At 38.6% G+C, this 24,485-nt stretch overlaps 1 protein-coding gene and 1 non-coding gene across 2 annotated transcripts in view; both read left to right on the top strand.

The window, feature by feature from the left end:
- KPNA4 (karyopherin subunit alpha 4) overlaps positions 1–21,641 on the top strand; it is a 68,418-nt gene extending 46,777 nt beyond the window's left edge. Inside the window, exons 12-17 of the mRNA XM_039480265.2 lie at positions 4,122–4,250; positions 5,511–5,615; positions 10,776–10,847; positions 12,872–13,034; positions 16,901–16,995; positions 21,017–21,641. Coding sequence (XP_039336199.1) covers positions 4,122–4,250; positions 5,511–5,615; positions 10,776–10,847; positions 12,872–13,034; positions 16,901–16,995; positions 21,017–21,115 — 663 coding nt within the window. The 3' untranslated portion in view covers positions 21,116–21,641. The remainder of the gene's footprint in view (positions 1–4,121; positions 4,251–5,510; positions 5,616–10,775; positions 10,848–12,871; positions 13,035–16,900; positions 16,996–21,016) is intronic.
- Positions 4,470–4,799, top strand: LOC120368379 (small Cajal body-specific RNA 7). Its single transcript, XR_005582533.1, has one exon.
- Positions 21,642–24,485: the final 2,844 nt, after the last annotated feature.

Genomic DNA, 24,485 nt, shown 5'->3' with positions numbered 1-24,485 from the left:
GCCAGGCACGGTGGCTCACACCTGTCATCCCAGCACTTTGGGAGGCCAAGGTGGGCGGATCACGAGGTCAGGATATCAAGATCATCCTGACCAATATGGTAAAACCCCATCTCTACTGAAATAAAAAAAAAAAAATTAGCCGAGCATGGTGGCACGCACCTGTAGTCCCAGCTACTTGGGGGGCTGAGGCAGGGGAATCGCTTGAATCAGGGAGGCGGAGGTTGCAGGGAGCCGAGATTGCACCACTGCACTCCAGCCTGGCAACAAAGCAAGACTCCATCTCAAAAAAAAAAGAATGAATATATTAACTTGTCATTTAAGGTCATTTATGACTTACCTTAAATATTCTTGCCATATGTTTATTCTTAGGTTTATTTTGTGTGGTACTTATGTCTTGGAACAGATTTTGGTTTGTGTTTTGTTCTTGTTTTTCTACAATGTATCTTCAGTTTTCATGCTGGACTTCATTAAGAATATAGGGCTTGGAATTTACCTTTATCCAATGCTCAAGGAAATCCTCTACTCTGCCTGACACCTTACAGGGATTTTCTTAACACCTTTCAACTTTCCTGCCATAATTTCGTAAAATAAAATAGTGTAATGGAACCCCATGTAGCTTTTTTCTTTGTACCTCTACTCACTCCCCCAAATTATTTTGATACAAATTCCAGGTATCATTTTACGTGGCTTGCATCTCTAAAATTTAAGCCTATTTTTTAACATAACCACAATACCATTAGTACCCTTTTTAAAACCTTAGTTTTAAATATTCAGTTGATATCTGGATTTTATTTACTGCTTCATTATTTTTTCACAATTTTACCAAGTCAATACCCAGACAAAGACCGCCTATTGCATCTGCTTACTATGTATTTTAAGCCTCTGCTACTGTGCAACTTTCTTCTCCTTTATCTTTCCTATTTTCAATGGATTTGTTAAAGAAGCTGGGTTACTACAAAACATTTTTGGAAGACATTAAAGAAGACCTAAATAAACGGTAAAACAGTTCATGTTCATGGATTGTCTAATACTGTTAGGATGACCAACAGAGTTTGAGGACTTCTCATTTTCAAAATACTACAGAGCTATAGTAAATAAAATTTTGTGATACTGGCATAAATATAGACATACAGATCCATGAAATAGAATCAAGAGTTCAGAAATAAACCTATACAATTTTCTTTTTTTTTTTTTTTTTGAGACAGAGTTTCGCTCTTGTTGCCCAGGCTGGAGTGCAATGGCGCGATCTCGGCTCACCGCAACCTCCGCCTCCTGGGCTCAGGCAATTCTCCTGCCTCAGCCTCCTGAGTAGCTGGGATTACAGGCACGTGCCACCGTGCCCAGCTAATTTTTTGCACTTTTAGTAGAGACGGGGTTTCACCATGTTGACCAGGATGGTCTCGATCTCTCGACCTCGTGATCCACCCGCCTCGGCCTCCCAAAGTGCTGGGATTACAGGCTTGAGCCACCGCGCCCGGCTGATTTTCAATAAGGATGCCAAACCAATTCATTGGGGAAAGAAAAACTTTTTCAACAAATGGGCAAGAATAACTGGATATCCACAAGTAAAATAATGAAGTTGAACCCTTACATCGTACTATATGCAAAAACTCAGAATGGATCAAACACCTACATGTAAAATCTAAAAATGTAAACCTGTTAGAAGAAAATACAGGCATAAATTTTTATGACCTTAGATTGGACAGTAGTTTCTAAGATGTGACACCATGAGCAACCAAAGAAAAATAATTGATAAATCAGGCTTCACAAAAATTAAAAACTTGTGCTTCAAAGAACACCATCAAGAAAGTGAAAAGACAACCCACAGAATAGAAGAGAGTAGGTATTGGCAAATTAGGTATCAGCAAAGGGACTTACATCTAAAGTATTTAATATGCAAAGAACTGTTACAACTTGAAAATAGACAACTCTGTTTTTAAAAATGGGCAAAATATTTGAATAAACAGGTTTCTAAAGAAGATAAGAAGCACATGAAAAGAAGCTCAACATTAGTCACTAAGGAAATGCAAATTAAAGCCACAGAGATACTACTTCACACCCACCAGGGTGGCTATAGTTAGGAAGACAATAACCAACTTTTGGTGAGGGTGTGAGAAATTGGACTTCTTACATACTGCTGGTGAGAATATAAAATGGTACAGTTGCTTTGAAATAGTTTGGCAGTGCCTGAAAAAGTTAAACATAAGGTTACAATATGAACTGGCAATTAATTACTCTCAGGTACATACACAAGAGAAATGAAAATGCATATCCACACAAAAACTTGTACACAAACATTCACAGCAGCATTATTTATAATAGCCAAGAAATGAAAACAGTCTAAATGTCTGTCAGCTAATGAATGGTTAAATAAAATATGATGTGTTCACACAGTGAAATATTATTTGGTCGTGAAAAGGAGTAAACTACTGATGCATGATGTAACATGAACTTTGACAACATTATGCAAAATGAAGGAAGCTAGACACAAAAGACCAAATACGGTTAATTTTGTTAATATGAAGTATCCAAGATAGCCAAAATCTTAGAGACAGGCGTAGTGTCTTCCAGGGACCTAGGGATGAAGGCAGTGTGGGAGTGACCACTAATGGATACGGTTGTTCTTTTTGAGGTGATCAAAGTGTTCTGGAATTAGATACTAGTAATAGTTACACAATTCTGAATATATTGAGAACTACTGAATTGTACACTTTAAATGGTAAATTTTACATTAATTATATCTCAATTTTTTCAAAAACCTGGATCATTCATCCTGTAGAAAGGAAAATCAGAGGAGTAAAATAAGTTTTACTTAAGAGAAAATTACCTCATGCAACCACAGAAAAATACTGATAATTCAAATTCATACCATATTTAAATCTCATGTTAGGTGTCTGCTTTCCTTCAGAAAGGCACTGTTTTTTTTGTCTTTTTGTTTTTGACAGGTTCCTACTCTGTTGTCCAGGCTGGAGTGCAGTGATGTAATCACAGCTCACTTCAGCCTGGACCTCCCAGGCTCAAGCAGTACCCCCACCTCAGTCTCCCAAGTAGCTAGGACTACAGGCTCCTGCCACTACTTGGCTAATTTTTTGTAGAGACAGGGTTTTGTCATGTTGCCAAGGCTGGTGTCAAACTCCTGGGCTTAAGTGTTCCACTCACCTCGGCCCTCCAAAGTGCTGGAATTACAGGCATGAGCCACTGTACCTAGCTGTTTTTATTTTTTCAACACTAAATCTGAAGTTCTGTCTTATTTTTTTATGGCACCGTCTAAAATTATCCTTCTTAATTGTTTATTGACTCTCTTCTCTTACAATAATACAGGCTCTGTAAGAGCTGGAACATGTGTCCATCTTCACATCTCTGTTCCTGCATCAGTGCCTGACACTAAGTACTCAAAAAGAATAGCTTTGTTGGAGCTGGGTGCAGTGGTTCACGCCTGTAATTCCAGTATTTTGGGAGGCCAAGGCAGGCAGATCACCTAAAGTCAGGAGTTTGACTAGCCTGGCCAACATGGCAAAACCCATCTCTTATTAAAAATAAAAGAATTAGCCAGGCATAGTGGAATGCACTTATAATCCCAGCTCCTCAGGAGGCTGAGGCAGGAGAATCGTTTGAACCCGGAAGGTGGAGGTTGCAGTGAGGCAAGGTCGACCACTGTTCTCCAGCCTAGGCGACAGAGTGACACCCTGTCTCAAAAAAGAATAGGTTTGTTGGAAGAAAGAATGAGTGAATGAATGCATTTATCTTTTATAAGGTGCTAACATACCTTTTAATAAGGAGTATTTCAGCTAGGCATAATGGTTCATGCCTATAATCCCAGCACTTTGGGAGGCCGAGGCAGACAGATCACTTGAGCCTAGGAGTTCAAGGCCAGCCTGGACAACTTGGTGAAACTCTGTCTCTACAAAAAATACAAAAATTAGCCGAGCAGGTTCGTGCACTGCTATAGTCCCAGCTACTCTGGAGGCTTGGGTGGGAGGATCACTTGAGCCTGAGAGGCAGAGGTACAGTGAGCTGACACTGCACCACTGGACTCCACCCTAGGTGACAGAGCAAGACCCTGTGTCAAAAATACATATATATGTATTTCACATAGAACGTCATCTCATTGTGTGTTTCAGACTGCTGCACTTAGAGCTGTGGGCAACATTGTTACTGGAACTGATGAGCAAACACAAGTAGTTTTGAACTGTGATGCTCTTTCACACTTCCCAGCACTCCTGACACATCCCAAAGAGAAAATTAATAAAGTAAGTACTATTAAATACTACTTAATAAATAGCATCTAAAATGTCAGTAGTTTTTATTTGTAAAATTAGAGTCTTAGAAGTTTCTATAATATTGCTTCTTAATACAAAATGTCATTTAGACATCAAAAGAAAATAAAAATTTTACTCTTTATAACAGGCATTAATAAATGATTTTTTCACATATAAAACCAGTTATAAAAAGTGCTATTTTGGCTCTCTTGGAAATGATGAAATAGAGATAATTGGGTGTTGAATGTTGTATGACTGGAAATTTTTAATATGTATATTAAGTAATTCTTCGAAGTTTAGTATTTAATAGGTACTTATTAGAGAGTGTGTATGCATGTGTGTGTGCTTGTAGTGGCTATGGAAAGGGGGCACTGACTGGTGATGCTGATATTGGAGTGCATCTGAGGCCGTTGTAGAAATAGCATGGGTTGTTAATTACAACATTGCCGATGATTATAACCCAAGAACAGCTCACCTAACTAGCCCTGCACCCTAAAATCTCTAACAGGTTCATTAAAGTGGTCCTGTGATCTGATCCAAAAGAGCCTAGTATATATTAGCTAATACTAAAATTTTTGAGAGTAAAACTTATTAGTTATATGTGATTATAACACTTAAGGCTACCATTATCTTGTCAAATGTAGTACAACTTTGATGTAAAGGGCAAAATAAAAAGATCATTGATTAGGCCAATAAAGCAATCAGACTTCTGGTTTCACGTTTCCTTGAGAGAAATGGTGCAGTGAGTGACTATTACAAATGTGTATACTAAAACAATGCACTATTTTTTTATGTCTCCATTATTGTGGATAATTGATATTTATCTACTTTGGCTCAGATTCTTCATGTGAATAGAATAGAGAATAAAGCACTTTATGTGAGGGAAGGGCACTGAATCTTATTTACAGCTGTTTAGGATTTGTATTTGTGTTATGCTCATCAATTTATTATTTCATATTTGCTTGTTCAAATTTGTTCAGCCAAGCTTGTTTTGAGTTACACTGTTTGGGAGCATTACTATCAAGAATTCTTTAAAAGGGTTAGTTCATTTTAACTTGAATTAGGTCCATTAGCTATTTGTCCAAAGAAAATATGGAAAGGGGTGTAAAGAGATGGGGATTCCTAAGATTTTTATCATGGAGCTCATTTTACAATAAAATCACTGGGGCAGTGTAGTGAATGCTTTTTTTCTTAGTTCAGTTGCAGATTTTATTTTTTAATGAGAAATATTAAAAGGGTCTTCTTCTACAGGAAGCAGTGTGGTTCCTCTCTAACATCACTGCGGGAAATCAGCAGCAGGTACAGGCAGTAATTGATGCCAATCTTGTACCAATGATAATACACCTTTTGGATAAGGTAAGAAAATCATGTTGTGTGTATTACTTATCTAATATAAGGGGGAAGGGATTTAAATCTAAGACATGTGAATTATACTTTTCTGTTTAATTAGAAGCTATACAGTGGCATGAATACAGTAAGGTAGTATTAATATTACAACTTTCAAACCTAGCAGTTTTTATATATAGGAAACTTTTTGGGGGGGAGGGGCAGCAAATCCCAGCCCTTTCTCAGTATCATTCTTCTGCCAAAATTGCCATTTTCCTGGGCCATACTAAAATTTCATATTGTCACTGCTGATAATAAGTGCTTACATAGTATTCTAAGCACTTTATATACATTACCTCGTTTAATGAGATTAAGCCTATGAGGTTAAAGATTATCCCTACTTGATACATGAAGAAACCCTGGTATAGACAAATAAATTGTCCAAAATCAAAAAGCAAGTAAGTGTACTATTAATTGTATGCCCTGTCATCTCTCATACTCATGTTAGCATTTGGGAAAAACAGTTTATCACAATTACAGCATGAGGCTGGGTGCAATGGCTCATGCCTGTAATCCCAGCATTCTGGGAGGCCAGAGTGAGAGGATCACTTGAGTCCAGGAGTTCAAGACTGACCCGGGCAACACAGGGGGACTCTATCTCTACAAAAAGTTTTTTGTTTGTTTGTTTGTTTTTTGTTTTTTTGTTTGTTTGTTTGTTTGTTTTGTTTTTAAAGAAATTAGCCAGGTGTGGTAGCATGCATCTGTGGTTCCAGCCACTCAGGAGGCTATAGTGGGAAGATCATTTGAACTCGGGAGGTTGAGGCTGTGGTGAACCACGGTCATGCCACTGCATTCCAGCCTGGGTGATGGAGCAAGACCTTGTCTCAAAACAAAGGAAGTAGAAGAAACAGTCACAGCATGCAAGTTCTGAACACTGATAATAATTAACGAGAAGATAAATCTGTTTCCCTGTGTTTCCTGTAAATACAGTTCAGTTTTTTAGGCAAGAATATGTCATGCACAACTCTATTTCCTAGTGGTTCACATGAGGAGATACACACTCTCTGTCTTACATGTAGTGATTGATGAGTGATCTCAGGTTTTATCAGCCTATTCCAACTGATGGTTATAAAGTTATCCATTTATCTTTCACCTATGGTGTTTAGGTAGCTATTGATGATCGTTCTTGGGATCCCTTGTTTTACTAGGAATTGCAAAATAGTGACTTTTTAATTCTGTCATAGTTTATGTATTGGCCATGATTCTTTAGGATAAAGAACTTGTTTTGTTTTTTGTTTTTTGTTTTTTTCAGACAGTCTCACTGTCACCCAGGCTGAAGTGCAGTGTCATGATCTCAGCTCAGTGCAATCTCCACCTCCCGGGTTTAGGCGATTCCCGTGCCTCAGCCTCTCAAGTAGCTGGGACTACAGGTTCACGCCACCATACCTGGCTAATTTTTGTATTTTTAGTAGAGACAAGGTTCCACCATGTTGGCCAGTCTGGTCTCCAACCCCTGACCTCAAGTGATCCACCCACCTCAGCCTTCCAAAGTGCTTGGATTACAGGTGTGAGCCGTCCACGCCTGGCCAAGAACATTTTTTTATCAGCTATTGTTTATTAATACTTTGAAATATAGTTCATTTAGGAAAGGGAAGATAAATGTTTGGTTCTTTGTCCTTACCAGTCATTTTTTAGAATGACATGTTCCCTAATAACCTTGAAAACAGACCAGAGTAGATTTTTTTTTAGTGTCATTTGGAAATTATGAAATTTTAAAATATATTTTGCAAGTTTTAATTCATTTTAGTTGTTACTCTTTTTGACACGCTGTCTGTCCCTGACCAACAGGAACCTCTTAGAGTTGGTGACTGTATCTTTTACGTCACTAATAGTTTTTGAGAACTACACCTTTTGGATATGACATGATTCCCAGGCCTGTCTTACATGTTTTCTGATCTAGAGCTAGAATTAACTATTTTTCTATGGTATCTTGATTTTGTTTTGTAGAGAATGGTATTTAAGAATCATAGTTCAGGCCGGGCGCGGTGGCTCAAGCCTGTAATCCCAGCACTTTGGGAGGCCGAGGCGGGTGGATCACGAGGTTGAGAGATCGAGACCATCCTGGTCAACATGGTGAAACCCCGTCTCTACTAAAAATACAAAAAATTAGCTGGGCATGGTGGCGCGTGCCTGTAATCCCAGCTACTCAGGAGGCTGAGGCAGGAGAATTGCCTGAACCCAGGAGGCGGGAGGTTGCGGTGAGCTGAGATCGAGCCATTGCACTCCAGCCTGGGTAACAAGAGCGAAACTCCGTCTCAAAAAAAAAAAAAAAAAAAAAAAAAAAAAAAGAATCATAGTTCAGATATAAAGATCATCATTGTTAAAGTATTGTCATTTTTTTCTAGGCCTGAGTAAACAAAAGTGATAGGCATTGTTGTAGAAACTGAAAGATGATGAGTTCAAGAACATGAGAGCTCATAAAAAATGAATCATGAGGCCGGGCGCGGTGGCTCACGCCTGTAATCCCAGCACTTTGGGAGGCCGAGGCGGGTGGATCACGAGGTCGAGAGATCGAGACCATCCTGGTCAACATGGTGAAACCCCGTCTCTACTAAAAATACAAAAAATTAGCTGGGCATGGTGGTGCGTACCTGTAATCCCAGCTACTCAGGAGGCTGAGGCAGGAGAATTGCCTGAACCCAGGAGGCGGAGGTTGCGGTGAGCAGAGATGGTGCCATTGCACTCCAGCCTGGGTAACAAGAGCGAAACTCCGTCTCAAAAAAAAAAAAAAAAGAATCATGAATGAAAAGAAGCTATCAAATATTGGATATTTAAGATAACAGGGTTTTCGCCGGGCGCGGTGGCTCAAGCCTGTAATCCCAGCACTTTGGGAGGCTGAGGCGGGTGGATCACGAGTTCGAGAGATCGAGACCATCCTGGTCAACATGGTGAAACCCCGTCTCTACTAAAAATACAAAAAATTAGCTGGGCATGGTGGCGCGTGCCTGTAATCCCAGCTACTCAGGGGACTGAGGCAGGAGAATTGCCTGAGCCCAGGAGGCGGAGGTTGCGGTGAGCCGAGATCGCGCCATTGCACTCCAGCCTGGGTAACAAGAGCGAAACTCCGTCTCAAAAAAAAAAAAAAAAAAAAAAAAAGATAACAGGGTTTTTTATTTTTATTCCTCTGATTTTATATCTCTTTTATGCTGAAAATCTTTCATTATTTACTTTCCTTATATATTGATATGTATAGATTTGTGGATATATGTCAATATACATTATTTTTGAGTACATCATTGATGACATATATCCTAAAGACCAAAAAAACTCTTCTACTTTTCAGCATAAAACAAGAGATGCAAATATATACATATTTTTATATATGTATATCAAAATAAAGTCATATTGCCCCTGACAACATGACTACTGAATGTACTTTTAAGATTTTGTTGACTTTTTTTGTCTTTAGAATATACTTCATCGTAATGTACTTAAAAATAATGTCACTCCCTTAGTACTATATAAGAGCTTCCTTATTCCTTTTTTACTTATTCCTTGTTTTTCTTATTCCTTTCATAGCTACGTAGTACTGCATTGTACGGATGCACTATAATGTGTTAAGTTAATCTATTATTGATGACATTTGAGATGTCTTCAGTGTTTTGTTGTTAAATAGTTCTTTAAAGAATAGCTTGTGGCCTAGTGCAGAGGTTCACACCTGTAATCCCAGCACTTTGGGAGACTGAGGTGGGGAGATCATTTGAGGTCAGTAGGTCAAGACCAGCCTGGCCAACATGGTGAAACCCTGTCTGTACCAAAAAATACAAAAATTAGTCAGGTGTGGCAGTACATGCTTGTAGTCCCAGCTACTCAGGAGGCTGAGAATCACTTGAACCCTGGAGGTGGAGGTTATTAAGGAGTCAAGATTGCACCACTGCACTCCAGCCTGGGCAACAGAGCAAGACCCTGTCTCAAAAAAAGAATAGCTTGTAAGTTTTTTTAATGTCTTTGCCCGATTATATTTGGGATTACTGGATCTACAGAAAAACATATATGTAAATTTTTCTATTATAGGGCAGATTCCACCCTATAAGAATTATACCATTTTATACTCCTACCATCTGACACAAAAATATTTAGATTTTCTTATTCTGATAAATATGAGAGGAGATATCATGGATATTTTAATTTGCATTTCTTTTATTTATATGGTTTTTTAGTACATTATAAGCATTTTTTCAGGTTGTCTTAATATTTAGTAGCTGCTTATTCAGTAGATTTACTATAACCAGACAATTATGCTTATTGAGAATTGTAGTTGCTTTTTTTTGGCTGTTATGGTGCTGCTATGACAATATAAAGAAAGGTATTACTACTTTGCTTTGTATAATTTTCTGGGTAAATTCTCAAAAATGACATGAAGTTTATATATATTAATTTTTAATGACTTAAATATATTTCTTTTGTATTTGATAGGCAATGTATAACATCTTTATCATCGTTTCATTAATGATGGGTAACACTTGTGTGTGTAAAAGCTTTGTGTTAAAAGAACTTATTATTTTATTTGACTCTTTGTAGTGAAATTGTAGGTTTATTTTTCAGACGAAGTCTTGAATTGTCGCCCCAGCTGGAGTGCAGTGGCATGATCTCAGCTCACTGCAACCTGCCTCCACCCTGAGGTTTAAGGGATTCTCCTGCCTCAGCCTCGCAAGTAGCTGGGATTACAGGTGCCTGCCACCGCACCCAGCTAATTTTGTATTTTCAGTAGAGATGGGGTTTCACCATGTTGACCATTCTAGTCTTAAACTTCGTGTCCACCCTCCTTTGCCTCCCAAAGTGCTGGAATTACAGGCATGAGCCACCCCTCCTGGCCAAAATTGTAGATTTTTTTTACTTTTTCTCTACTATTTTTATTTCATTTTATCATCAATTTCATTTAATTTGATATTATTAAATAGTAATATCAACTCAGTTTGTTTCCAGGAGAGTTCACAGAAAGGAGTCTCCATGTATTTAGGGTAGATTGAGTATAGTTCAAAGAATTGTCTTAATAAGAAAAAATGATATATATAGAAAGGCTAAAAGGAGACCTTGGGCAATAAGCAGTTGAAAAATCATCACAGCAAACATTTTTTCAGTTTACTCTATGTTGCAATTTTTATAACCATTTGCTTTGCTTTTTTACAGGGGGATTTTGGCACTCAGAAAGAAGCCGCTTGGGCCATAAGTAACTTAACAATTAGTGGAAGGAAAGATCAAGTAAGTTGAGCTTTTTAACATTTATTTCTCAAAACTGGTAAAATGAAAGTACATATAATTTTGATTTAGACTTGAGTAAGTTATAATTTAAAATAATAGCAACACTTTGGGAGGCCAAGGTTGGAGGATCACTTGAGGCCAGGAATTTGTGACTGGCCTGGGCAATACAGTGAGACCCCATCTCTATCAAAAAATAAAATAATATTGGGCGCGGTGGCTCAAGCCTGTAATCCCAGCACTTTGGGAGACCGAGGCGGGTGGATCACGAGGTCAAGAGATCGAGACCATCCTGGTCAACAAGGTGAAACCCCGTCTCTACTAAAAATACAAAAAGTTAGCTGGGCATGGTGGTGCGTGCCTGTAATCCCAGCTACTCAGGTGGCTGAGACAGGAGAATTGCCTGAACCCAGGAGGCGGAGGTTGCGGTGAGCCGAGATCGCGCCATTGCACTCCAGCCTGGGTAACAAGAGCAAAACTCCGTCTCAAAAAATAAAATAAAATAATAGCAAGATAACAGGTACTAACTTTTATGTAACAGGTATGCAACTTTTTCACATAGAAGTAATACCTTGACTTTCTTTAGTCATCCTTCCTAGAAGAGAAGTGTTCTTTTTCCAATTTGTTGGCCTACAAGAATTTTTTAATCCATGGTAAAATTGAGGTCCCTATAGTCAGGAGTTTTTTGTTTTGTTTTTTTAACCGTATTAGGAATGAACAGACAATTCTTAAGTTCATATGGAGGAAAGAAACTGCATCACAGATTCTCCTGACAAATGAACAACAACAAAAATAAGTAAAAAGGGACCAGGCACAGTGGCTCACACCTGTAGTCCCAGCACTTTGGGAGGCCGAATTCGGCAGGTCGTGAAATCAGGAGACAGAGACCATCCTGGCCAATATGGTGAAATCCCATCTCAACTGGAAATACAAAAATTAGCTGGGTGTGGTGGCACGCACCTGTAGTCCTAGCTACTCCGGAGGCTGAGGCAGGAGAATCACTTGAAACTGGCAGGCAGAGGTTGCAGTGAACCAAGATGGCGCCATTGCACTCCAGCGTGGCAACAGAGTGAGACTCCGTCTCAAAAAAAAAAAAAAGTAAAAAAAACAGCAACAATAACAAATTCATCAGCAGCAAACCAGACAAGAAATTAAACTCAACCAGATGGCTAGGACTTAAGAACTAGGGTGAGGAATGTGAGATGCCTAGGAAAGAGGCACCCACTCTCAGGTCGTGCAGGTGACAAAGCTTAACCTTGTACCAACTGGCAAAGGAAAAATAGTTTTAAACAGCTTAGATCTGTTTCAGAGTAGGTAAAAAGAACAAATTTAGAGCTGAAGAGGAATAAATCGATAACTGTGACAAAAAAGCCTAAATACAGAGCAGAATAGAAATATTAATATGCATGGAAATAACTAATGAAATACTGAAATCATTGGAAAATATTATGAAATCAGTAGAATAGTGAATTGAGAGATAGCCAGGCATATGAGAGCCACTGGATGCTTTTACATTGAACCATTGTTTTTTGAAGCTGGTATCCAGGCTGGGTGCAGTGGCTCATGTATGTAATCCTAGCATCTTGGGAGGCCAAGGCAGGAGGATCTCTTGACCTCAGGAGTTCAAGACCAGCCCTGGGCAACATAGTGAGACCTGGACTCTATTTATTAAATAAATAAAAATAGCATACAGCCTCCATTAGCAGCCTCCTTAATTGATTTCATAATTTCTTACTCTTAAGGGAAAAAGATCTTTGAAGGAATTATTTCTTACGGCAAAGAAATGTTTAATAAGCAGTTGAGTGATTCCTTTATTTTCATTTTACATTGTTTTTTTCTTAGTTCAGGAAAAAAGATACTAAATTTAAAAGAAAAGGAGGTTAGATTAATATAGACACACTTAACATGAGAGAGATGAGGTCATATTTCTGTACTCGAAATTTCAAAATCAAAATTATTTCAGTGAGATAACATGGCACACACAGTTTACCTATATTGCATTATTTTATGTTGTTTTTATTCTTCAGGTGGCTTACCTTATCCAGCAAAATGTTATCCCACCTTTTTGCAACTTGCTGACTGTAAAAGATGCACAAGTTGTGCAAGTAGTACTCGATGGACTAAGTAATATATTAAAAATGGCTGAAGATGAGGCAGAAACCATAGGCAATCTTATAGAAGAATGTGGAGGTAAGTTTATTATAAGCTTTTATTCCGCATTGTAATGTTCTCTGTGAAATTTTTACTTTCTGAGTAATATAGCATATCTGTATTTTTCTTAGTTATTCAAGTAACAGAATAAAGTAAATATTATATTCTATATGTGCAGTCCTGCTCAGCCTCTTGCATATGCGTAGGTTACTGAATTGCTGCCATATATTGAACAGGCACTGTGATAAGTTATTGGGAAGACAGTGGTAAACAAGACATAGTCATTGCCCTCAAGGCATGTAGTCTAATCTTAATAAATATGAACTGATTTAATGTGCTAATTACCCTAATAGAAATGTACAACAAAATGGGATGCCTAATCCATTCTTGAAGAAGCAGGAAGTACACCTGAGTTGGATTTTGAGAGATGAATAAGGATTAATAAAGTAAAAAGGGATGAGAGGTGTTCCAGGCAGAGATAACACCATGAGCAAAGTCTGAGGTGAGAAATAGTGTTCAGCAAATTATAACTAGTTCAGTGTTGCTGAATCACACAGTATAGGGTAGAAACTACGAAGAGACAAAACTGGAGAAGTAACCACCCTCCTGTGAAGGCTTTTTTTTTTTTTTTTTTTTTTGGAGACAGAGTCTCACTCTGTCGCCAGGCACCAGGCTTGAGTGCAGTGGCACAATCTTGGCTCACTGCAACCTCTGCCTCCTGGGTTCAAGCAATTCTTCCGCCTCAGCCTTCCAAGTAGCTGGGACTTACAGGCGCATGCCACCACGCCCAGCTAAATTTTGTATTTTTAGTAGAGATGGGGTTTCACCTTGTTGGCCAGGATGGTCAGATCCCTTGACCTCGTGATCCGCCTGCCTCAGCCTCCCAAAGTACTGGGATTACAGGTTTGAGCCACCGCGCCCGGCCGGCTTTTTTTTTTTTAAGACAGTCTTACTCTGTCACCCAGGCTAGAGTGCAATGGCATGATTTCAGCTCACTGCAACCTCTGCCTCCCTTCTTCTGCCTCAGCCTCCTGAGTAGCTGGGTCTACAGGCTTGCACCACCACATCCAGCTAATTTTTGTGTTTTTAGTAGAGACAGGGTTTTACCATGTTGGTCAGGCTGGTCTTGAACTCCTGACCACAAGTGATCTGCCCACCTCAGCCTCCCAGAGTGCTGGGATTACAGGCGTGAGCCACTGCAGCTGACTTCCTGTGAAGTCTTAACAAGCTTTATAGAACAGCAGATACTTTATTCTTTAGGGCGGTAGTTTCCAAATATGGCCATGTATCAGAGTCTCCTGGAAGGTAAACAATTCGTATTAGCTTTCAAGTCTTAGAGTTAATGTATAGAGAGAACATGAAATGTGGCTGTGGAACAGATGTAAATGTTATCTGGATAAATGTATGTCAGGTACACTTATTTGTTGAAAGTGAATGAAAAGAGAGGTAACTGGAAAAGTAGGAGAACCTATAACTTCAACTAAGTGAGAATGTTGAGAGGCTTCAAAATTAATGTAATAAGAAATAGGTATATTTAGCCGGGCGCAGTGGCTCAAGCCTGTAATCCCAGCACTTTGGGAGGCCGAGGCGGGTGGATCACGAGGTCGAGAGATCGAGACCAACCTGGTCAACATGGTGAAACCCCGTCTCTACTAAAAATACAAAAAACTAGCTGGGCGTGGTGGCACGTGCCTGTAATCCCAGCTACTTAGGAGGCTGAGGCAGGAGAATTGCCTGAGCCCAGGAGGCGGAGGTTGCGGTGAGCCGAGATCGCGCCATTGCACTCCAGCCTGGGTAACAAGAGCGAAACTCCGTCTCAAAAAAAAAAAAGAAAAAAAAAAAGAAATAGGTATATTTAAAGTTACTAAAGTGACTGATAGAACAACAACAATAAAAAAAATCCATAACTTTCGAGTTAGGAACAAGAGATGGGGAATAGTGTTACAGAACTAATTAGGGGTGAAGTAACAGAAAAAATAACAATAGGCATACTTAATTATTTTTACTACTTGATTTTTTTAACTTGTAAAGATTTTAATTACTAAAATATTTTCATACATTCAAATAAAAATATTAAGTTCTTGAACATTACACACCTCACTAGCAGTAAGACCTAGGAATCCCCAGTGGATTGTGCCATAGGATGTGACAGGCCATTGGTGAGATTCATCTAGGGGATGGGTATGTTCAAATGGAACGTGGATATCTTGGGAATGAAGCCTTTGGAGACAGGAGACAGAAGGAGACCAGTTAGGAAAGTATATATGGCCAGGCATGCTGGCTCACGCCTGTAATCCCCAGCACTTGGGGAAGCTGAGGTAGGAAGATCTCCTGACCAGCCTGGTCAATGTGATGAAACCCTGTCTATAATAAATATACAAAAAATTAGCCAGGCATGAAGGCACACACCTGTAATCCTAGCTACTCATGAGGCTGAGGCTCGAGAATCATTTGAACCCAGGAGGCAGAGTTGTAGTGAGCCAAGATCACGCCACTGCACTCTAGCCTGGGCAACAGAGTGAGACTCTTGTCTCAAAAAAAAAAAGTATATAGTGGCTAGGCCACAACAAATGAAAGCAGTAATATTAGAGACAAAGGGGAGATGAGGAGATTTAAGAAGTGGATGGACTTTCAAGTTTTTGAGATTTGATTGTGGGATATTGAGGGAAAGGGGATCTTGGGCTTTCTCTTAGATTTCAAGCTATTGTTGATTATCACCAAGTAAGAATTGTGTTGTGGACAGTTTGAGTTTTTGGTACCCATGAAATTTCCTGGTAGAATTACACCAGGATTTGAATTTTATGCATGTGAAGCTTAGAAAAGAAATGAAGCCATAGATTTGCAAGTCCTCAGCCAATTTATAGTAGCTAAATTTTTTAATAGGAAGATCACCAAAATGAGTGTATAGGTAAGAAATGAGCCCAAGATAACTTCCTCCATTTAAGAACTGGATAGAGGAAGAATATTCATGAAGGGGCAATTTCACTTTTTTCAAAGACTTTATAATTGTTTTTCCTCTAAAACAGGATTCAATTTGCATATCAACAGGTTAAGTATATACTTTTTAATGTTTCTGCCTATAATTTAGTAAACTCATTAATGTTTACAGGGAACATTGTCTTTTCCACTGAAATATACTGTGTTAGATCTTGAACATTTTCCAGTAAACTTAAGAGGTATCTGAAGCATCATATTTATTAATCATCAGCTTTTTAAATTTTTTTTTCATATGTGTTCACTAGAAAAACTTAGCAGGTGCTGGAAAATAGGAAGATTCTGCTTTTTACTTTAACAAATGAAATTTTACGTATTGTTCCTGGTTAAAAACATTGTTTATGGGACCGGGCGCGGTGGCTCAAGCCTGTAATCCCAGCACTTTGGGAGGTCGAGGCAGGTGGATCATGAGGTCAAGAGATCAAGACCAATGTGGTCAACATGGTGAAACCCCGTCTCTACTAAAAATACAAAAAATTAGCTGGGCATGGTGGCGCGTGCCTGTAATCCCAGCTACTCAGGAGGCTGAGGCAGGAGAATTGCCTGAACCCAGGAGGCGGAGGTTGCGGTGAGCTGAGATCGCGCCATTGCACTGCAGCCTGGGTAACAAGAGCGAAACTCTGTCTCAAAAAAAAAAAAAAAAAAATTGGTTATATATTCTGATGAATAGGTAGATGTCTCATTACTTATTTATACATTTACGTGCAGTTAGACACTCAGGTTATTAATTTTAGGATAAATATGCTGTATCTTTGTACATTTTTTCATATTTAAGATTCATCTTTAAATTCCCAAAAATTATAATTCAAATAATTTACAATTCAGAAATTGGATTATGTGTTCCAAAGATTATTCTAACTTGTCACTACTATAAATATTATTGTCTTTTCACATTACAAAATTTCTTGCAGGGCTGGAGAAAATTGAACAACTTCAAAATCATGAAAATGAAGACATCTACAAATTGGCCTATGAGATCATCGACCAGTTCTTCTCTTCAGATGATGTATGTAATAATTTTGTAGTTTTCTTTGTTTTATATATAAACATAGATCTGGATGAAGTAATATGTATAGTAAGCTAGGGGCATATACATGTATGTATTTTTTGGGAATGGATTTAAATAGATGTATGACAGTAATGTCACCTGCTTTGGAAGCATGAATATTTCAATATTTTAAGATCCCTTCAGGGCATCTTAGCTCTAATGGCAAGAAGATAAGGACTTTTTTGACCAAAATAGATGAATCAGACTTTATTTTCACTTGGTATCTTTACAGTTCTTTTTTTTTAATTGTTAATAGCATACCGTATTTATAAACAAAACAGTGATGCTAGTATATTCTATAATAAGTTTTTTATGACCATAGTTAATCCACACTTGAATGAGTTGTCATTGTTATTTTTATTTCATGACCAAAAACAAATGTGAAAATAAATAAGATGGAAATAAAAAGAGAAGGCACTGTGTAATGTAAGGTATAGTATACAAAAATATCTTCAGATTGTTAGTAATAGTAATGAAAAAGTATTAACTTATTTTTAGTATTTTCTCTTTGGAAAAGTAAATCTAAAATTAAAGCAATTGCTTCTTAGAAAATTGTATAGTGGTTCAATGCAGCCACCAGAGGATTTCTTGAATGATTTCTCAACTTTTCAAAGAATGTCTTTTACTACATGCCCTTCCACATTATCGAAAAGAATGGAATGTTATTAAACATTTGTTAAGCATGTATAATTTGAACATTAACAAAGACAATACTAGAAAAGAAAATTGTAGACTATTATAGTTGTCTAAGCTTAGTACTATTTAGAGTATAATGCCAGTTAAATAAACCAGAAATAAAAATCAGAAAAGGCTTTTTTTTTTTTTTTTTTTTTTTTTAAAGATAGGGCCCAGGCTAGAGTGCAGTGGCATAGTCACAGCTCACTCAACCTCCCCCTCCTGGGCTCAGATGATCCTCCCACATCAGCCTCCAAATAGCTGGGATTATAAGTTCATGCCACTATGCCCGGATAATTTGTTAAGTCTTTTGTATAGACAAGGTCTCTCTATGTTGCCCTGGCTGATCTAGAACTCATGGAATCAAACGATCCTCCCATCTTGGACTTCCAAGCTGCTGGGATCACAGGCATGAGCCACCACGCCCAGCCTGGCATATTCTTTTAAGGGTAACTTTGATCATGTGTCTTAAAGTTGGATTTTTGAAAATCATAATTTGTAATTTGGTGACTAATTATAATCACCTTATAATTTCTAATACCTCAACATGTAGTTTTTGTTCTTGTCTTAGATTGTGAAAAGAATAATTCAGATGATATACATGTTTATAGGAAGTACACTACAGGTTTGTAATATTGTGGAATTTCAGTAAGGAAACTTCAGATGTAAAGCATATAGAATATATAATTGCTATTATTAGCAGAACTGTTATAGGTAGAGTATCTCTTATCTGAAATGCATGGGACCAGAAGAGTTTTAGATTTTGGATTTTTTTGAATTTTAGAATATTTGAATTATTTGTACCCTTTGAGCATCTGAAATTCAAAATGTTCCAATGAACATTTCCTTTGAGCATCATATTGGCACCCGAAAAGTTTCAGATTTTGGAGTTTTTTTGATTTTGGACTTTGAGATTAGGGACACTCAATCTGTATTTTACTATTTTAAGCCCAAATACCATTTGTCTCCAATTGCTATTGAAAGATATACCAAAGATTCACTTACTTTTCAAGAGTGGTGCCATTAATTTTTTTTTTTTTTTTTTTTTTTTTTTTTTTTTTTTTTTTTTTTGAGACGGAGTTTCGCTCTTGTTACCCAGGCTGGAGTGCAATGGCGCGATCTCGGCTCACCGCAACCTCCGCCTCCTGGGTTCAGGCAATTCTTCTGCCTCAGCCTCCTGAGTAGCTGGGATTACAGGCACGCACCACCATGCCCAGCTAATTTTTTGTATTTTTAGTAGAGACGGGGTTTCACCATGTTGACCAGGTTGGTCTCGATCTCTCGACCTCGTGATCCACCCGCCTCGGCCTCCCAAAGTGCTGGGATTATAGGCTTGAGCCACCGCGCCCGGCCCATTAATTTTTTTATGCGATTGACTTTATATACTTGCCCAGGTTTTTTTGTTTTTTGTTTGAGATGTAGTTTTGCTCTGTCACCTAGACTGCAGTGCAGTGGCACAGTCTCTACTCATTGCAACCTCTGCCTTCCAGGTTCAAGCAGTTTTCCTGCCTCAACCTCCCAAGTAGCTGGGATTATAGGCACACGCTACCACGCCCAGCTAATTTTTGTATTTTAAGTAGAGACGGGGTTTTGCCCTGTTGGCCAGGCTGGCCTTCAACTCCTGACCTCAGATGATCTACCCACCTTGGCCTCCCAAAGTGCTGGGATTACAGGTATTAGCCACCATGCCTGGCTGTACTTGCCCAGGATTAAAGGAAACTAATGAGTACCAAATTGTGTATCCTCTGTTTGAGACTTAGGGGCATCATTACTGTTCCTTCATTCTTTTGGAAAATGCCCATCTTACATATACTCTTTTTTTTTTTGAGACGGAGTTTCGCTCTTGTTACCCAGGCTGGAGTGCAATGGCGCGATCTCGGCTCACCGCAACCTCTGCCTCCTGGGTTCAGGCAATTCTCCTGCCTCAGCCTCCTGAGTAGCTGGGATTACAGGCACGCGCCACCATGCCCAGCTAATTTTTTGTATTTTTAGTAGAGACGGGGTTTCACCATGTTGACCAGGATGGTCTCGATCTCTTGACCTTGTGATCCACCCGCCTCGGCCTCCCAAAGTGCTGGAATTACAGGCTTGAGCCACCGCACCCGGCCGTCACATATACTCTTAAGTTCTCATTTTGGCATTCCTTAAGAAAAGGCCTTGGGCTGGGCACAGTGGCTCACACCTGTAATCTCAACACTTTGGGAGGCCAAGACAGGCAGATTGCTTGAGCTTAGGAGTTTGAGACCAGCCTGGGTAATATGGTGAAACCCCATCTCTACAAAAAAATACAAAAATTAGCCAGGTATGGTGGAACACACCTATAGTCTCAGCCACTCAGGAGGCTGAGGTGGGAGGATCACTTGAGCTCGAGAGGTTGAGGCTGCAATGAGCCATGTTTGTGCCACTGACCTCTAGCCTGGTCAACAATGAGATGCCATCTCAAAAAATAAAGAAAAAAACGTTTTATTTAGTGTTTCAACTTTTCTTTTTTTTTTTTTTTTTTTTTTTTTTTTTTTTTTGAGACGGAGTTTCGCTCTTGTTACCCAGGCTGGAGTGCAATGGCGCGATCTCGGCTCACCGCAACCTCCGCCTCCTGTGTTCAAGCAATTCTCCTGCCTCAGCCTCCTGAGTAGCTGGGATTACAGGCACACGCCACCATGCCCAGCTAATTTTTTGTATTTTTAGTAGAGACGGGGTTTCACCATGTTGACCAGGATGGTCTCGATCTCTCGACCTCATGATCCACCCGCCTCGGCCTCCCATAGTGCTGGGATTACAGGCTTGAGCCACCGCGCCCGGCTGTGTTTCAGCTTTTCTAAAGGATTTTATTAAGTGTTTATTAAACCTTTTTTTTTTTTTCTTTTTTTTTTCTGAGATGGAATTTCGCTCTTGTTAACCAGGCTGGAGTGCAATGGCGCGATCTCGGCTCACGGCAACCTCCGCCTCCTGGGTTCAGGCAATTCTCCTGCCTCAGCCTCCTGAGTAGCTGGGATTACAGGCATGTGCCACCGTGCTCAGCTAATTTTTTGTATTTTTAGTAGAGACGGGGTTTCACCATGTTGACCAGGATGGTCTCGATCTCTTGACCTTGTGATCCACCCGCCTTGGCCTCCCAAAGTGCTGGAATTACAGGCTTGAGCCACGGCACCCAGCCTAAACCTTTTATTAAGTGTTTCAACTTTCTAAAGTGTTGGCACTCATCATCTCTCCTGACTTTTTTTTAAGGGTAATGGGATTAGTACTATTATACTGTTTACACATACCTTAAAACTAATTATCTCATTCTTTTTCTTTTTTCACCTAGATTGATGAAGACCCTAGCCTTGTTCCAGAGGCAATTCAAGGAGGAACATTTGGTTTCAATTCATCTGCCAATGTACCAACAGAAGGGTTCCAGTTTTAGAAAGATGTTGTGGAAGTTAGGTACAATGCAGCACTAAGATATATATATATATATATCTGTTTATATATATATATACATATATATATAAAAGGTTTGATCCATCAAGCTTGGCTCATGGGATCTGCTGCTGCATTAAATCGGGAAAGAAAATGTGAAGATTTCATTTGGAATCACAGAAAATGCCCAAATGAGGTCAAGATGGCGAGTGGGTGCGAGTGAGAATGAGTGGCAAAATGTAATGAAAACTTTACATGAATGCTTATTTAGGTTGTTCAAAGTAAAAAGGGCTACAGGTCACAGATCGTCAGTGCCTGAGAAAGAACATTGACTTACTCTATATCAGTTGAGGGGAAAGTGCAGTACTGTCATCGTCAAGCCTTGTCAGCGTAAAAGAGAATAGGCTGCCCATAAAAGTCAAAGGAAAATGAGCCCAGGCCTTGCTATGAAGCAGTGTGTGAATGGACAGTATTGAGTGAATGTCTGGCTCAGTGATGGAGAGCCAGGTTCATCTTTGAAATCTAGGGCTCTTCACTCATGAAGCAGACTCCTAGTCCTGGAGTGACTGTGTACGAGAGTGTGGTTGTGGTGCTGTATGTGAACGCATGCAAGCTTGATTCACCTTCAGGGGGCTGATAACAAACCTAGTAAATCATCAGAATAATGAGATCATAAGTGTTAATGTACACTGGACATGAAAACAAAGACTGGTTTAGCAGCAGACATTAGTTTACTCTGCAGCCTGTGTTTTCTATTTCCTCCTTTCCCACCTCCTTCCCCCCACCCCACTCTTTTTTTTTTTTTTTTTAAGTTTTTATTTACTTTACCTAGTATGCCTTTTTTTTAGTTGCTTCTCAAGTCAGAAAACTTTTCAGGAAGGTTTCCCTGTGCATTTGCACCAGATGAATGTTTGATGCTATGAAAAGCTTTCCATATCATCAAAACTAATTTGTGTAGATTTTTGCATGGAAAAAATCATAAATTTCCCTCAAAATAGACTGTGTTGCAGTACACAAGTTGCCATAATAGTATAAAACAGTAAAATGTGCTTAAAAGGCCATCCTTTTCATTTTCAGAGATAACATAAAGATCTTTGCATGAGGTAAATCTACAGCATAGAGTTCATTTTTAGATTTTGTTGAGTCCTGTAAAGAAGAAGAAGAAAAAAGTTTCAGTTGTGGTAGAATACCGTGCTGTGTTTAAATGTTACTTGTTTTCAAACTTTGTTTTCTATGAAAATGATATGGAAACTTCTAAAATGGAATTTGGTGCATATGTACTGCTGAATAAAAGACCGATGAAGAGGTTTGAGTAGATGTACAAATCAAGTAATGGTTTGAACACCTTTAATAATATGCCTAATCTGTTCAATTGTTTTAGAATCTTTTTATCTTAGATGTAGGCAGCCATGAACAATCTATTTTGAGCCACTTTAGGGAGAAAACTTTGTATTTTTAAAACTTGCATAAAAGTTATGCAAGTGGTTTTTATAAATTGGAATAATACCTCAGTTTTGAGGTTATGCACACTAAATTAAATGTGACATAAATTAATTTGTACAAAAAGAACTCTTTATAAGGTGGCTCATTGTAGGAAATCCTGTGCCTTCCCCTTTGAGCACAAGTGTTGCATGAACAACAGTTTGCTATAAGAAACATACCAGATTAGCCACCATTAGCATCTATATCTACTTTGTGTTTAAAAATCAACTGGTAATTCTGAAACACTGTAGAATGGATAAAAATTATTTTGTGATCATAACTCTTTGTTGAACTAGAGTATTTTTGCAGCATTCCTTGTCATCAGAAACATGGTTAAAGTTTAAAACTAGAAGCAGCAGAAAACTAGCTTGTAAAATTTATCCAAGTAGAGTGCAGGCTAGGCTGTCTTGGGGAAATAAACATTAAAACTTAAAGCAATGTTTTACATGGGGTGTGTGTGCGTGGTGTGTGGATTTTTTTTTTTCTTTTTTTGTGTTAGAGTATAACTTAGTGGCTTACATTAGCTGTTGTCTTTTTACCTAGAACCAGCATAACAAGAAATCTCTTCAGTTCTGTCATTTCAGTATGGACATATTAATATTTTAGCCCACTGAATTTGTCCATTTGACACCGTTTGTGCTTCTGTTTTCTCCCTATCCAACCCAAGGTTTTAACTTTCCTTTATTCTCCCAGTAAAATAGACTGAGAAAACTTGAACTGTATTTTGAGTATTGCTGTATCTTCAACATAGAGCTCCAAATGATGGATTGCATACAAAGCATAGGTTTTAGAGAAGGAAGGTTTCAGTAATTGGAAGGTGAACATAGCAATGTTTCACATAATTTGTTTTTTAGTTAAAATATTAGATTCAAACTAAGGCAATGAGCTTGTATACAAATTTTATATACAAATTATTATATAGAATAGTGATGGAAAATAGGCAAGGGTGATATTAATATCTCTGGGTATAAGGACTACTTTATAGTTTAAATATTTTATTTCCACCTATAGCCTCATAAAGAACATCGATTTTTCTTTTTTTTTTTTTTGAGACGGAGTTTCGCTCTTGTTACCCAGGCTGGAGTGCAATGGCGCGATCTCGGCTCACCGCAACCTCCGCCTCCTGGGTTCAGGCAATTCTCCTGCCTCAGCCTCCTGAGTAGCTGGGATTACAGGCACGTGCCACCATGCCCAGCTAATTTTTTTTGTATTTTTAGTAGAGACGGGGTTTCACCATGTTGACCAGGATGGTCTCGATCTCTTGACCTCGTGATCCACCCGCCTCAGCCTCCCAAAGTGCTGGGATTACAGGCGTGAGCCGCCGCGCCCGGCAAGAACATTGATTTTTCTAATAGAAATTCTAGGAAGGGCTTTTCTGTCTGTGAAATTGTTTCAGTACAGTTGACAGTTCATGGTTACCTGATTTAAACACTTTTTTTTTTTAATTCTTCAGTGATCTGGGAAATTAATTCATTTTTAACAGGCTTATTTCTGATGGGAATGACGGCATAGAATAATATGCCTAATAAGCTAAATGTTCTTGATGTTTCATGTATTAAACTGTCTTTTTTAGATTGGAGACCATTTCAAGTGCTATAAAAATAAGAATATTATACTAGAGGTGTGTGAGATGCCCTAGTCTAAAATCTATCTTTAAATTCCTTTGTAATTTTCAAAGATTTCAGTAATTGTGTCTTATGGTGGAAATAATACCTTCCGCATTGCTCTGGACCAAACTTGGAGCATTTCTATAATTCAAGCTATCAATCATTAAAAATACATCTGGAAGAATTTAGGGGCGAGGGAATGGATCTTTTGGTTTAGGCTTACCTCAGCGGCACTTTATAGGGTGAGGAGTTTTTTGTTTTTTTTTTTTCTTTAAAGGTATAACT

Source organism: Saimiri boliviensis, chromosome 9 (genome assembly GCF_048565385.1).
Source record: "Saimiri boliviensis isolate mSaiBol1 chromosome 9, mSaiBol1.pri, whole genome shotgun sequence".
Lineage (NCBI taxonomy): Eukaryota > Metazoa > Chordata > Mammalia > Primates > Cebidae > Saimiri > Saimiri boliviensis.
Note: the sequence above shows the minus strand (reverse complement) of the source record. Positions and strands in the feature narration are given on the sequence as shown.